Source organism: Chamaea fasciata, unplaced genomic scaffold, assembly GCF_029207755.1.
Source record: "Chamaea fasciata isolate MVZ Bird 193981 ecotype frontalis unplaced genomic scaffold, bChaFas1.0.hap1 SCAF_67, whole genome shotgun sequence".
NCBI classification, from domain to species: domain Eukaryota; kingdom Metazoa; phylum Chordata; class Aves; order Passeriformes; family Sylviidae; genus Chamaea; species Chamaea fasciata.
In genome coordinates this window covers 66,333-80,816 of record NW_027094152.1, presented here as the reverse complement: position 1 = coordinate 80,816, position 14,484 = coordinate 66,333, and the positions used below count along the sequence as shown (strand labels likewise).

The window sequence follows — 14,484 nt, the reverse complement described above, 5'->3', positions numbered from 1 at the left end:
GCATTGGAAATTCCAGGCGGGATCACAGCCCAGCTGTGGTCAGGTAGGGCGGGCAGGACGAGGCGTTGAGGAAGGGACAGGGCAGGGAGGCAGAGGAGTCACAGGACAAGAGGGGTTCAGACTTCCAGAGGGCAGGCCTAGGCGGGATACCGGGGAAAATTCTTCCCTGTGAATTCCCAGAGCAGCTGTGGCCGCCCCTGGATCCCTGGCAGTGCCCAAGGCCAGGCTGGGATAACCTGGGACAGTGGGACGTGTCCCTGCCCACGGCAGGGGTGGGATGAGATGATTCTAAAGCTCCTTTCCAACCCAAACCTTTCCGGGATTTTGTGAGACAAACCTTTCCACCCCGTGTAGATCCATCCTCTGGAAGAGGATTCTTTTCCTCATTAAAAAGAAAATTTTTAAAAAAGCTCTAATTTATTTTATAAGTAGCCCTGTAACAAATCCTCCTTGTCGCTTCAGTTCCAAGCGCTGTTTTCACCTCAACCCCGTCCCTGCTCCCGTGGAAATAAAACAAAGCTCAGCTTTGTTCGGGCCAACCTCAAGCACAGAATGGTCGAGCCGGGAGCCCCGGCGGGGCAGGACTTGGGGGTTTCCATCCAGAGCCGTGATTTCAGGCGGAATTTGGGATTCCGACGTGCTGACAGCAGCGTTCCTCCGGCTCCTCCTCCGCCACCTGAGTCAGGGCAGCGGAATGGATTTCACATGTGGGACCTACGGGAGGACACGGACCAGCCCTGCAAGATTCCAGGGGCGAATCCTGGCTGGAAAAGGTTCCTTGAGGACACAAACCAACCCTGCAGAGCCCCCAGGGACAAATCCTGGCTGGAAAAGATTCCCTGAGGTCACAGATCAGCCCTGCTGGACTCTGGGGATAAATCCTGGCTCGAGGGGGCAAATCCAGGCTGGAAAAGGTTCCTTGAGGACACAAATCAGTCCTGAAGGTCTCCAGGAGCAAATCCTGGCTGGAAGGGGCAAATTTTGGATGGAAAAGGTTCCCTGAGAGCACAAGCCAGTCCTGCAGAACCTCAGGGGCAAATCCTGGCTGGAAAAGATCCCTGAGGACACAAATCCTGTCTGGAGGGGGTAAATCCTGGCTGGAAAAGATCCCTGAGGACACAAATCAACCCTGAAGGTCTCCAGGGGCAAATCCAGGCTGGAAATGATTCCCTGAGGACAAAAACCAACCCTGCAGAACCTCAGGAGCAAATCCCGGCTGGGAAAGATTCCTTGAGGGCGAAACCCAACCCTGCAGAGCTCAAGGGATAAATCGTGGCTGGAGGGGGCAAATCCTGGCTGGAAAAAAAGATCCCAGAAGGCACAAACCAACCCCGCAGACCCTCAGGGACAAATCCTGGCTGAGAAAAAAAAAATCCGCTGTGTGGGGCGGTTACAAAAGAGCTTCTGAAAAAAAAATAAAAATAAAAATGAACCGGGATGAATTCCCTTCCAGGAGCCCTCTCCTCGTCGGTTCTGTGCAAACCCACGTGGTGCTGCCCGGGGCTTACATCAGAGCTGAGGAATCCTCGGGTTCAGCCGCTCGGAAAAGGCAAATAAAATTCGCCCGGAGCTCTGCGGTCAGGGCTCGCAGGAGATCAGGGCAGGACCTGCCGGGTCCTGCAAGTCCCCGTGGCTCGGCCGCTCTCCAGATGCTTTTCCCGGTGCTGGTGCAGCAAAAAACACAAAAAAACCCAGAAAAGGGCAGAGAAAAAGTTGGTTTTTTGTGTTTTTTTTTTTCCTCCCACAGCGCGCACAGAAAAGAGAGGGATTGTTAGGAGAAAAGGGGTTTAAATTGAGGGGAAAAGCTTCTTTTTCCCCCCCCCCCCCCCATAATAATGTTTAAATTGTGGGGGAATCTGCTTCCCCTGCGATTTTAATAGGCTCAGTCGAGGAAACTCTGCCTCTTCCAGCCCGTCCCTATGAGAGCAACGACAGATTTGTCCTCACAAACAAACTCTGGCTCTGCCGGGGGGTGAAACCAGCACCGAGAGATTAAAAAAATAACGACGGGAAGGATCCCACCGAAGGCCGGATGGAAAAGGAGATATTTGCCTCTACAAAGGAACTGTGGGTGGGCTGATAAATGGAATTGGATATTGGAAGGTGAAAGGAACAACGGGGAAAACCCAGAAATTCCCTGAGAATTGAAAATTAAAGGGGGGGTTGCGCGTTAAAGGGGAATTTTAGGGTTCGGGCACTCGGGGCGGTCTGTAACTCTCAAGTGCCTCAGCCAGTGGGGAAAGAGAGAGGGAAATGGGAAATTGGGATAAACAGGAGGCTGAATCCTCCAACATTTGAGAGGGAAACGCCCCGTGGCCTCTCCCTTTGTTGGAATAAAGCCAAAGGACTCCTCTGAATCCTTTTTGGACACAAACCTCTGGCCTTTGTGGGTTATTTTTCCTGACACTGAGGGGAGAGCACTGAGCAGAGGGACAAAACCCATCCCTGCTGCATTCCTGCTCCTTCCAGGCATCCCCACCTCACGGATTTTCCCAGCCAGAGGGTGGATTTGAATGTCCCAAAGCCCTGGATGGATCAGGGGAATGCCTGGCTGGGATTCCTGGTATCAGAGAAATAAAAAAAATAAATAAAATTTTTAAAAAAGAGCTGAGAAGGAGAAAAGTCGCAAGGATGCAAAATTGAAATTAAAAAAACCCTTGAAAGATGGGAAGCTTGGGAATGCTGGGAGGTGCTCCGGGACTTGCCTGTTATGGTTGCGATTATTTCTGCAGCTTAACAAATCAAAAGGAGTTGTTCCAGCTGTTTCCAGAAGAGCTCTGAGCACAGCGGGAGAGGGATATCCACGACTCCAGAACTCGAGATCCCGGAATTTCCCACTCCAGCACTTGAAATTCCTGTATTTCCCACTCCAGAACTCGGGATTCCTGAATTTTCCACTCCAGCACTTGAAATTCCTGTATTTCCCACTCCAGAACTCGGGATTCCTGAATTTTCCACTCCAGCACTTGAAATTCCTGTATTTCCCACTCCAGAACTCGAGATCCCAGAATTTCCTAGTCCAGGACTCAAAATCCCTTTATTTCCCACTCCAGGACTCAAAATTCCTACATTTCCCACTCCAGCTCTTGAGATCTCACAATTCCCCACTCCAGGACTCAAAATCTCTTCATTTCCCACTCCAGCACTTGAAATTCCTGAATTTCCCACTCCAACACTCGAGATCCCAGAATTTCCCACTCCAAGACTCAAAATCCCTGTATTTCCCACTTCCAGTCTGGGCATCCGGACATTTCCTCCCCCTCTGACTGACTGGGCCGGGTCCTCGCTGTTGGTTTTTTTTTTTCCTCACAGCAGTGAAAAATAAGGTGCAAGCGGAATTTCTTGCTCTTGGATTTGGGAAAGCATTCCCGGGGCCAAAGTGCCACCTCAGGCTCTGGACAGAACTCTCCCATCTCATTCCTCTCCCCCGGAGATGCTGACTCAGACACGAAAAGAAACCCTGCTCCAACCTGGGATTCTGTTCAGCGCTTCCAACTCTTTTGTCATCATCTTTTTTTTTTCTTTTTCCTTCCTGGCCTGTGTTTGCCAAGAGGGATGAAAAAAAAAATGAACAAAGCAGCGAAAAAGAAAATGAGGCAACGTTTCATTCCTGGAGGGAATTCGTTTCCTGATGGCTCCAGCAGACCACAGTGAGTTTGTCAGGATCTGTCTGGGAGCAAAACCGACCCAAACCCCGTCCCCTTTTCCCTCCCAGGGCTGGTTTAGAGCTCTGGAGCTCAGGGAATTTTGTCTGGGAGCAAAACCAACCCAAATCCCGTCCCCTTTTCCCTCCCAGGGCTGGTTCGGAGCACGGAATTTTGGAAATTTATCTGGGAGCAAAACCAACCTCAATCCTGTTCCCTTTTCCCTCCCAGGGCTGGTTTAGAGCTCTGGAGCTCAGGGAAATTTTGTCTGGGAGCAAAACCAACCCAAATCCTGTTCCCTTTTCCCTCTCAGGGCTGGTTTAGGGCAGGGAATTTTGTCTGGGAGCAAAACCAACCCCAATCCCGTCCCCTTTTCCCTCCCAGGGCTGGTTCAGGGCAGGGAATTTCTGATGGAGCAACCCGAGGGTTTGCTCCGGCTCTGAACAAAGAGCAAAACCTCAGAGGGGAATTGCAGAGCTCGGCTTTGTATTGGGAAACTCGAGAACAAAGGACCAGGATCAGCACACTGAGGGTTCTCCAGGCTGCCAGGAGCCTTTTTTTTTTCTTCCTTCCCAATAATTCTTTGGGATTGGAACGGTTCCCTTTGGCCGCGGGGGTTTTGTTACACCGGGGCTGCTCAATAACGCAAACCCGGGCAGAAATCCTCCGGCAGCAGCCGGGCTGATGGTGAAAACAGAGCCCGGAGAAAAAACGGGAGCAAACAGCACCTGATGGATAAAGCAGATCCCTGAAATCCCTCTCTCCGTGCTCCGTGGATACGTGGAGAGCGATCCCACAACGAGGAAAACTCTGGGATGGAGGGAAAGCTGAGCCCTGAACCCTAAACCATGACGTGTCCTCGGCAGGCGAAGCTGGGATGGAGATTTGGGATAAGGGAGGGAGGGGGACAGGGTGGGGGGAATGGTTTGGAATAAAACGGGGCAGGGTTAGGTGGGATATTGGGAAGGAATTCCTGGCTGGGCTGGAATTCCCAGAGGAGCTGTGGCTGCCCCTGGATCCCTGGAAGTGCCCAAGGAGAGGTTGGATCACTCTGGGTTCATGGGAGAAGTCCCTGGGGCTGGGATTGAAATTCCCATCCCACCCAAACCAGGATTCCACGATCTCAGCTGGCACTTCCAGCATCCAACAGCACAAATTAATAATAATATTAAAAAAAAACCAACCCCAAAACCGAGCGGAAAACGTGTGAAACTCTTGCACTCCGGGCCGCATTTCCCTTTCCTTTGGCAGGGCCCTGAGGATGCTCAGGGATCAATCCTCCCAGCCAGGAATTCCTTCCCAGTATCCCACCTAACTCTGCTCCCTTTTATTCCAAGCCATTCCCCCCATCCTGTCCCTTCCTCCCTTATCCCAAATCTCCATCCCAGCTTTGCCTCCCTAGAATATTTGGGAATATTTCCTTGCCCTGTTTACCGTGGGATTCATGATGCCCAGGAGGGTTTTTTGGGGTTTTTTCCCTGCCCAAACCCAACCCACAGCTCCAGGTCCGACGGTAAAATCCCACCTGGATTTGGGAATATTCCCCTGCCCTGTTCCCTGGATTTGTGCTGCCAGGGCATGCCCAGGATGGATTGTTTTGGGTTTTTTCCGTGCCCAAATCCAGCTGTTCCCTTTCCTTTTGAAGAGCATTCCTGAGGATGCTCAGGGATCAATCCAGGGAATATTCCCCTGCCCCATCCACCACAGGATTTGTGATGCCCAGGGGGGGTTTTTTTGGGGGGCATTTTCCATTTCCACCCATCAAATCGCCCCCTATCAAAGCAGAAAAAAACCCTGACACTTCTTAGCATTTAGAATTCTGACACGAAAAACCTGGAACGAACCGGAATTTTGGGATGATTCGTGCTCAAACCCCATCCCATCCCACCCTGGGACACCTCCCACCATCCCAGGCTGCTCCAAACCCAACCTTGAACACTTCCAGGGACGGCTCAACCCCGCTCTGAACCCACCACAAGTTTTTTTTTTTTTGGAGGCTCTGGGGGTTTTGAAATCAGAATTTTATTTATTTTTTTTTTTCCTGCCTCACCAATACCCAGAGGGGAAATTAAAGGCAGAAATAGCAGCAGGGTCTGGCGTGCCGAGCCAGACCCGTCCGGCCAAAGCCTCAGGTACCTCAGAGCTGTTTGCGAGCCTCGAAAAGCTGCAGCAATCCGATATATTTGGAGCCCGGTCCTCTTCGGAGGCCGCGCGGGCAGAGGAAGGAGGAGGACGGCAAATATTTTCTGTTCGGGATGTTTCGGGGCGGGAGTTGAATGAAATCCCTGTGGGGTGTTGATTTGAGGTTGGGATCAGTCGCTGTGGGCTCGGAAAAATCCGGGAAAGAGGCAGCAGGTGGGTCTGGGGTGAGCTGGGATAACGCAGGGAGACGTTCGGAAAAAGCTGGGATGGAATTCCCAGGGATATGGATTTCTGAGCTCCCGACGCCCAGCAAAGCCTCCAAGAAATCCTCTCAAATCCACAAAACGGGGAAAAAAAAAATTTGGGATTTTAATGAGGGAAGGGATCCCGGCGTGGCCAGGAGGATTAACCCCTTCCTGCCTCCCTCCTCCTCATCACCCTGCCCCGAAACTCTTCAGGGTTTGGGTTGGAAAAGCCTTCAAAGATCATTTTCCTGTTCAAATATTGAATTCCTCCTAAGGACAGAGCGGGGATGGTCTGGCTGAGGAGGTGCTGATTGGTCAGAGGTTGGGCTTAATGAGCTCGGAGGGTTTTTTTGCACAGATTTAATTAAATTAATTAAATTAATTTCTGGTTTTCTCTGTTCCTGACCTGGTGTCTTGGCAATGAATTTTTTTCCCAGCTTTCAGTGCCTGACCCAGAGGTCAAGCACTGCCCCCTTCCCAGCAGGAAAAGGGATGGAAAAAAAGCTCCGGGATGGGAAGAGGGGGTGACACAACCCTCAAAACACGAGCAGGGACAGGATCCGGCTGAGCACATCCCGATGGAATGGCCGGGGGATTTATGGCCGCGGAAAAATTTCATCCCACCCCACTTAAACACGGCTTTTCCAGGCTGGGAAGTGGAGCTGTGCCCGTGGCCAAGGAAAACAAACTCAGCCCCGGGGTTCTGCAGTGAGGGGGGGGGCAGAGCTGAGCTCAGCCAGGCCAGGTTTGGGGCAAAAAGTCGGATTTTCCACGTTCCCAGCACTTCCCAGCCCCGGGGAATCGGCACCAAAGGGGCTTTAGGGCTTCCTGAATCGGGAGGAGAGGCTGAGGGAATTGGGATCGTGCAGAAGTTTTGGGGTGACCTCGTTGTGCCCTCCCAGGGCCTGAAGGAGCTGCAGAAACTCGGAGAGGGATTTGGGACAAGGACACAGGGAACGGGGAAAGGGGACATTTGGGAAGGAATTCCTGGCTGGGCTGGAATTCCCAGATTTGCTGCGGCTGCCCCTGGATCCCTGGAAGCGCCTCAAGGTGGAGAAACTTTTCCCAATTTCCAACCAAACCTCCCCTGGCCCAGCCCCAGCTCTTCCCTTGGATCCCCGGAATCCTGTTAATCCTCGGGCTGTGCACGCACCCAGATCCATTTGGGAATCACAGAATCCAACACCCAAGGCTCGGTTTAGCCCCTCCAGCCAGGCCTGTCTTAGTCAAGCCTGGCTTGAGCGGGACAAATCCCTTCCCCTGGGAATCCCGGGGGGATTGAGCTGGTTCTGCTCCGTCAGGGCAGAGGCTGGTGGAGACTCCTGACCACAGCAGGGCTCGGAGGAAATTCCAGCCCCCTCAGCCCTCATTCCAAAGGGGAAACATCACTGGGACGAGCTCTGGGCTGCAGGAGCCCACAAACGATGATGAACGCCAGGAATGACCCGCGGAATTCCCAGGAAAGGGCAGAAACCTTCCGAACTCGCCTTCACAGGAGGCTTTGGAGCCCACCTGGGTCAGGTTTGGGACCCCACTTCCACCCCACTCAGCACAGCTCCTCAAAACCAAACCCACCTCTCCCTTTTCCATCCATCCCTCCTGCTGACAGATCCCAGATTCTGCCCCAGGAATTCCTGATTAATCCGAAATTCCAGCCCCCTCCACCCCGGAGCAGCAGCCGAGCTCGTTCCCAATTCCCCGGTGCTGAGCTCATGGAAAAGCTGAGCCCCGCGAAGCTCCCGTGAATAATTCCTGCGGCGGCCCGGGGTGAGCTGACCTCTGTCTAGACGAAGCCAGAGGTTTTGTGTCTTTCCAGGTGTTTGGAGGACGCTCTGCGGCTCGGGAGGAGCCGGAGCCGCCCCGGGCGTTCCCCGGGACACAACGGGGCCATTGATGGAGCGGCCGGGCAGGGATGAGGGAAGCCGGGAAAGGAATTTAATCCCTCACGTCCCGGGCCTGCAGCCCTTCCCTGGAATGCTGAGCGCTGCCTGCTCCTCCTGTTCCAGCTCAGGATTCATCCCCGGGATGTGCAGCACATCCTGGGTTTTCCCTGGAATGCTGAGCGCTGCCTGCTCCTCCTGTTCCAGCTCAGGATTCATCCCCGGGATGTGCAGCACATCCTGGGTTTTCTCTGGAATGCTGAGCACTGTCTGCTCCTCCTGTTCCAGCTCAGGATTCATCCCTGCGATGTGCAGCACATCCTGGGTTTTCCCTGGAATGCTGAGCGCTGCCTGCTCCTCCTGCTCCAGCTCAGGATTCATCCCCGGGATGTGCAGCACATCCTGGGTTTTCCCTGGAATGCTGAGCACTGTCTGCTCCTCCTGTTCCAGCTCAGGATTCATCCCTGCGATGTGCAGCACATCCTGGGTTTTCCCTGGAATGCTGAGCGCTGCCTGCTCCTCCTGTTCCAGCTCAGGATTCATCCCCGGGATGTGCAGCACATCCTGGATTTTCCCTGGAAAGCGCTTACAATGGGATCTCTCCGTGAATTTTGGCCAAGGGCAGGCAGGGAATTGAGACAAGTGAAAAATCCAACTGAAGGCCCCACAAACTCCCCAAGATGAGGAGCTGATGGAAAAAAAATTCCCTTTTCCCCTCCCTCTGAAGATGAGATAAATTGATGACGGAATAAATCCGGGATAATTTGATCATGTGAATAAATACACGGGATAAAATGGGATAAACTGATAATAAGAATAAATACATGGAATGAAATGGGATAAACTGATAATTGGAATAAATACACGGGATAAAATGGGATAAACTGATAATAAGAATAAATACATGGAATGAAATGGGATAAACTGATAATGGGAATAAATACATGGAATGAAATGGGATAAACTGATAATGGGAATAAATACACGGGATAAAATGGGATAAACTGATAATAAGAATAAATACATGGAATGAAATGGGATAAACTGATAATGGGAATAAATACATGGAATGAAATGGGATAAACTGATAGTATTAATAAATACACGGGATAAAAGGGGATAAACTGATACTATGAATAAATACAAGGGATAAACTGATAATATGAACAAACCTTCAGGATAAACACGGGATAAACCGACAATTCCCATCCCTCCCAGCCCGCAGGACACTCCGGGTGACGCTTTTGACCCCAATTACCTCGATCTGGTTAATGAGGGAGTTGTCAAACTTGAACCCCGGGATCCTCTTCTCGCTGCACACGACGCCCACGTCCTCGGTGTGTTTGCAGTCGCTGACGCCCCAGCCGTTGGAGCCGCAGGCGGCCAGGCTGCTCTCCTTGCCCGTGCAGTGCACGTTGTCCAGCCAGATCTTCCCTGGAAAAGGAGGGAAAAACACGGCTGAGATCCCAAGAGGCTGGATTCCCTGGATCTGGATTCCAGGGAAGTGTCTGGGTCTCGCTCTCGGTGTGAAAATCGAGAATAAAGCGAATAATTTAGTGATCGAAGCGGCACCGCAAGGATTGACGGACTGGGAAAAGCTCTGGTCCGATGGCTTTTCCCATCCTTTATCCATTTGGGAATAAAAATCCACCTCCCTGTGCTGCAGCGATAAAAATCCACCTCCCTTATCCTGCTGGAATAAGGGATGAAAATTCAAGGTGTGAAAATCAAGGTGAACAAAGCAGCACCTCTAGCAGTGCACGTTGTCCAGCCAAATCTTCCCTGGAATGGGAAAAACCACGGCTGAGATTCCAAGAGGAGGAATATGGGCTGGATTCCCTGGATCTGGATTTCCCTCGAGAGCAGGGATGCTCCTTGGTCTCGCTCTTGGTGTGAAAATCACAGTGAATGGGTTGGGAGAAGCTCTGGTCCAGTGGCTTTTCCCATCCTTTATCCATTTGGGAATGAAAATCCGCCCCCCTGTGCTGCTCCTATTGAATTTAAATACATAGCTTATATATAATATATATTCAAATAAATATATATAAATAAATAAAAGATATTAATTTAAATATCAAATTATAGATAATATTATAATGTTAATAAAGCATAATATATAATATAATATGATGCATAATTATATTATAATATTAATAGATATTAAATATCTTTTTAATGGATTTTAAATTAATATATTCAAAGTCCGACCCCTCAGAAGCAGAGTGGGGAGAGCCCGCCCAGCCCCGGGATTTGGGATTTCCCTGGGAATTCTCCCTCCCGTTCAACCCCGTGGCCAGCCCGGTTTGTTTTCCAATGGCACATTTGGAAATCTCCTGCTCCGCCTCCGGAGCCAAAATCCACAAGTTTGGGAGCACATTCCAGCTTTTCAATTTCCCTTGGGCCCCACTCGCTCTTTTATGGGACATTTATAGGTGTGAGCACTCGAAATTCGCTAAAAAGCCACCCGGAACAGCACGTTCAGGCCTCCAGAGTGGAATTTTATCCCTGTGGGATCCACCAGGCTCCAGGGAGAGCAGGAAAAATCCTCGGTAGGACAAAAAAATCCCAACAAATCCCTTGGGGTGTCGCTTATGACAAGATCTGTTGTTATTCCCGGATTATTTCAGGGTTTTCCTTCCCAAACTCGGTGATCTCAGGACACAGCCTCGGTGTGTCCCTGCTCCCGGCACAAGAGAGGAACACCCCAAACTCATCAATTAAACTCAATTAATTAATTAAAAGGGATTGTTTGGATCTGGAAAAACCCTCTCCCTATTCCAGGGCGTCCTCACCTTCTCCTTTTCCATACTCAGAGCTGGGCAGCCAGGACACGGCCTCGGTGTAGCCCAGCTCCCGGCACGCGAGAGAAACACCCCAAACTCATCAATTAAACTGAATTAATTAATTAAAAGGGATTGTTTGGATCTGGAAAAACCCTCTCCCTATTCCAGGGCGTCCTCACCTTCTCCTTTTCCGTACTCGGAGCTGGGCAGCCAGGACACGGCCTCGGTGTAGCCCAGCTCCCGGCACGAGAGAGAAACACCCCAAACTCATCAATTAAACTGAAATCCGGGATTATTTGGATCTGGAAAGATTCCCCACACTTCTCCAGGACCCCCTCACCTTCTCCTTTTCCGTACTTGGAGCTGGGCAGCCAGGACACGGCCTCGGTGTAGCCCAGCTCCCGGCACACCACGTGCGCGGCGTGGATGGAGAAGTCGTCGTCGCAGACGGTGCCCCACTCTCCTCCGTAGAACACCTCCACCCTGCCCTCGTTGTGCTTCCTCTTCTGGCCCGCCAGCCTCAGCTGGATTTTGGGGACGTTCGGGGCTCTCTGGGGCGGCTGGAACACCTGTGGGGCGGGCTCGGGGTATCCGGGCAGGTACGACCAGTGCTCGTACTGGGCGCAGCTCAGCCCGGCCAGCAGCAGCAGCAGCAGCAGGGAGGGTTTGGAGGGGAAAACTTGGGAGTTTCCCATTTTCGGTTCTCACAGCCGGGTCCAGGAAGGGCTGTCCCTGGGAGACAAAAAAAAAAAAAAAAAAAAATCAGATTTTTTAATTAGTTTTTAATCAGGGAAAATTCGCGGCTCTTGGAAATCGAGGTTACCTCCACCAGCGGCTGTGAAAAGCAAAGTCGGGGCAATTCTTTCCTGTGGGGTGGAGAAGCGGAGTGAAACTTCCCCCTGCTTGTAACTTGAGGTCAATTTGCCACGTAATTTCAGCCCAAAAAACCGGGTTTTCCCCAGGTGAAATTCTCCAGGTTGGGAGCTGTAGGAAGTGATTTTCCTGTTTCTCCACAAACCCGGCAGGAAAACTCCATCCAAAATCCTGCCGGCATATGAACAAATTCGCAGAATACGAACAAATTCCCCCCGGGTCGCTTTGGTTTGATTTCTGAGCCTCCAGAAAGCTCGGAGTCAACTAAACCCGAACATTTGAGAGGAGAAAAGGCTCAACAAACCCTGTGCCAAGACCAACACGTGTCAGCCCAGCTTTGGGGGGGGTCCCTGGGGATGGAATTCCCGATTTCCAGCCCTTTCCCTGCTCCAATCCCACCCCGGCAGCCGTTCCACCCGGGGCTGGAGCCAAAAGTCACAATTTGGGGAGATCACACGGGGGAGGAGGGCCGGGGGCCGGTTCCTGGAGGTGTTAATGACCCAAAAGCTGCCAGATGTCGGAGCCTTTCCAAGAATCCCGGAGCCGGGAGACCTCGGGAGCAGCTGGGGAAGGGCAGGGCAGAGTTCCAGGTCGCTTTAATTGGGATCAAGATGAGCCTGGGAGACGCTAATTGGGATTAGAGCAGATCCAGGAGGTGGAAGTTGCGCTCTCGGCAAAGCCTTGCTGGGCTGAGCTGCCCCCGGAGCCCAGGATGCGTATGGAAAATCAAATAAAATGAATGTTGAAATAAAATGTATTAGTAAAATATAGATATAAAATTAATATAGATGTAAAATTAATATAGATATAAAATTAATATAGAAATAAAATTAATATAGGAATAAAATGCATCGATGAAATATAAAAATGAAATTGATAAATAAAATGAAATATCTGTGATAAAATATATTCTATAGAAAAGAAATTTCAGATTTCAATAATAATGATATAAGTTATTTAGCATCTTCATTTCGTGTTTTAAATAGGTAGGTATTGTTTAATGTTTAATGAACACAGAATGCTGCCAATCAGTGCAATAGAATTACGGATAAGCGAATCAATAGATTTCATATCTTAAATAAATAGAGATTTCTTTGATGTTTAATGAGTGTATGAACGGAATATTTGCTTTTGTTCCCCAGAAATTCAGGGATTTGGGAATCACTGAGCGTCCTGAGCTGGAAGGGATCCACGAGGATCATGGTCTGGCACAGGGAAAAGAGGAAATTCCCAGAGCTGGGGAAATCCTGGGGATAAAGGTCCCTGCACCACAGAGGGAATTCCGGCTGGGAAAAAGGAATTCTGAGATTGTAGGAACACATTCCCAACCCATCCCCGGGAAAAAGGGCTCCCAGGTGGAGCAGCACCGTGTCCCACCTTTGCTCTGGGGTCAGGAGGGGAAAGCACTGGGAAACCGCTCAGAAATCCCATTCCATGGGCAAAAAAAATCCTGCAAAAATATCCTGAAAAAAAATATCCTGAAAAAAAATCCTGCAGAAGAAATCCTGGGGGAATTCTGCACAAGGCCAGGCCAGCAGCAGCAGCTCCCTGTGCTCCCTCCGATCCCAAACACCAGGAGACAGATCTCCCCCAGGCTCTGCATCCCCCCAGATAAACCCTCCCACTCCCACAGCCCCTGTTCAATGAGAGGCTCCAGAAAACGTCCTCAGGTTGAGTCGGGAAAAGCGGAATCCGGAGGGATTTGTCCTCAGCTCTGATTCGGGATTCCCACAAAAAAAGTAAAAAAAAAAAAAAGTCAGGCCGGGTCCACCGGGGGAAATTCAGGAACACAGGAGGGTCGGATTTGAGAATCTGAGGATTTGACGATTTGAGAATTCGAAGAGTTGAGGATTTGAGGATTCTCTACAAATCCATTTCCCACACAGCAGAATCCAGGGAAAGCCCCCGAGGGTTCAGCACCGAAATGGGCTCTCAGCTCTGTGTCTATCCCAAGTCAGGAGGGAAAACTGGGAATTCTGGCACGGGAGAGCTCCGGGTGTGGTTTTCCCATCCCCGGGAGTGTCCAAGGCCAGGCTGGACGGGGCTTGGAGCGCCCTGGGATGGTGGAAGGAGTTGGGATTGAAGGATTTCCCACCCAAACCATTCCATGGCTCTGATCCAGGTCCTTTCCCTCTGGGATTCGAGGCCAGGACTGGTTTAGAGAACTGATAACAGAGAAAATTGCCCGGCAGTCCCTTCACCCCACAGCACAACAGCCACAGAAATCCTGGATTTATCCTTCCCCGACATCTCCCTCCTCAGCTCCAAGACATTTTTTAGGGCTCTGATATCCAGGAAAACTCTCCCTGCCCTCCAGCTGCCGCAGGGCTGGTCCAGCCACAGCCTGAACCTCAAAAAACCCAACATTGAAAAGGCACCAGGCAGAGCCGGCTGCGCCCACACGTTAACGGGGACACCAGAAAACCACGAGAACACAGCCGAGCATGGAAAATATTCCAGGAAAACCGCGGCTGCGCCTCCGGCAGGGACACGTTTGGTGCCTCCAGGCTGAGGGAGCTGCACGCGCCGAGCTCCGAGGAGAAATCCGGGCTGGGTTTGGTTTGGGCTGGAGTTGGTTTGGGTTTGAGCTGGAGTTTTGGGTTTGGGCTGGAGTTTTGGTTTGGGTTTAGTTTGGGCTGGGGATTTTGGTTTGGGCTGGAATTTTTGGTTTGGGCTGGAATTTTTGGTTTGGGAGCTGCACATGCTGAGCTCCCCGAGGAGAACTCTGGGCTGGGTTTGGTTTGGAGTTCTTGGTTTGGGTTTGGTTTGGGCTGGGGATTTTGGTTTGGGCTGGAGTTTTGGGTTTGGGTTTGGTTTGGACTGGAGCTTTTGGTTGGGAACTGCACGTGCCGAGCTCCCCGAGGAGAAATCCGGGCTGGGTTTGGTTTGGAGTTCTTGGTTTGGGCTGGAGTTTTGG

The 14,484-nt window shown here is 51.0% G+C and overlaps 1 protein-coding gene across 1 annotated transcript in view; it reads right to left on the bottom strand.

Annotated features, from left to right (window-relative positions):
* Positions 1 to 14,484, bottom strand: part of LOC136304291 (lysyl oxidase homolog 2) — a 43,390-nt gene that overhangs the window by 24,310 nt on the left and 4,596 nt on the right. The window contains exons 2-3 of the mRNA XM_066207925.1: positions 11,035 to 11,426; positions 9,170 to 9,345 (exon numbers count right to left, since the gene is read on the bottom strand). Of these exons, the coding sequence (XP_066064022.1) occupies positions 9,170 to 9,345; positions 11,035 to 11,389 (531 nt within the window). The 5' untranslated portion in view covers positions 11,390 to 11,426. The remainder of the gene's footprint in view (positions 1 to 9,169; positions 9,346 to 11,034; positions 11,427 to 14,484) is intronic.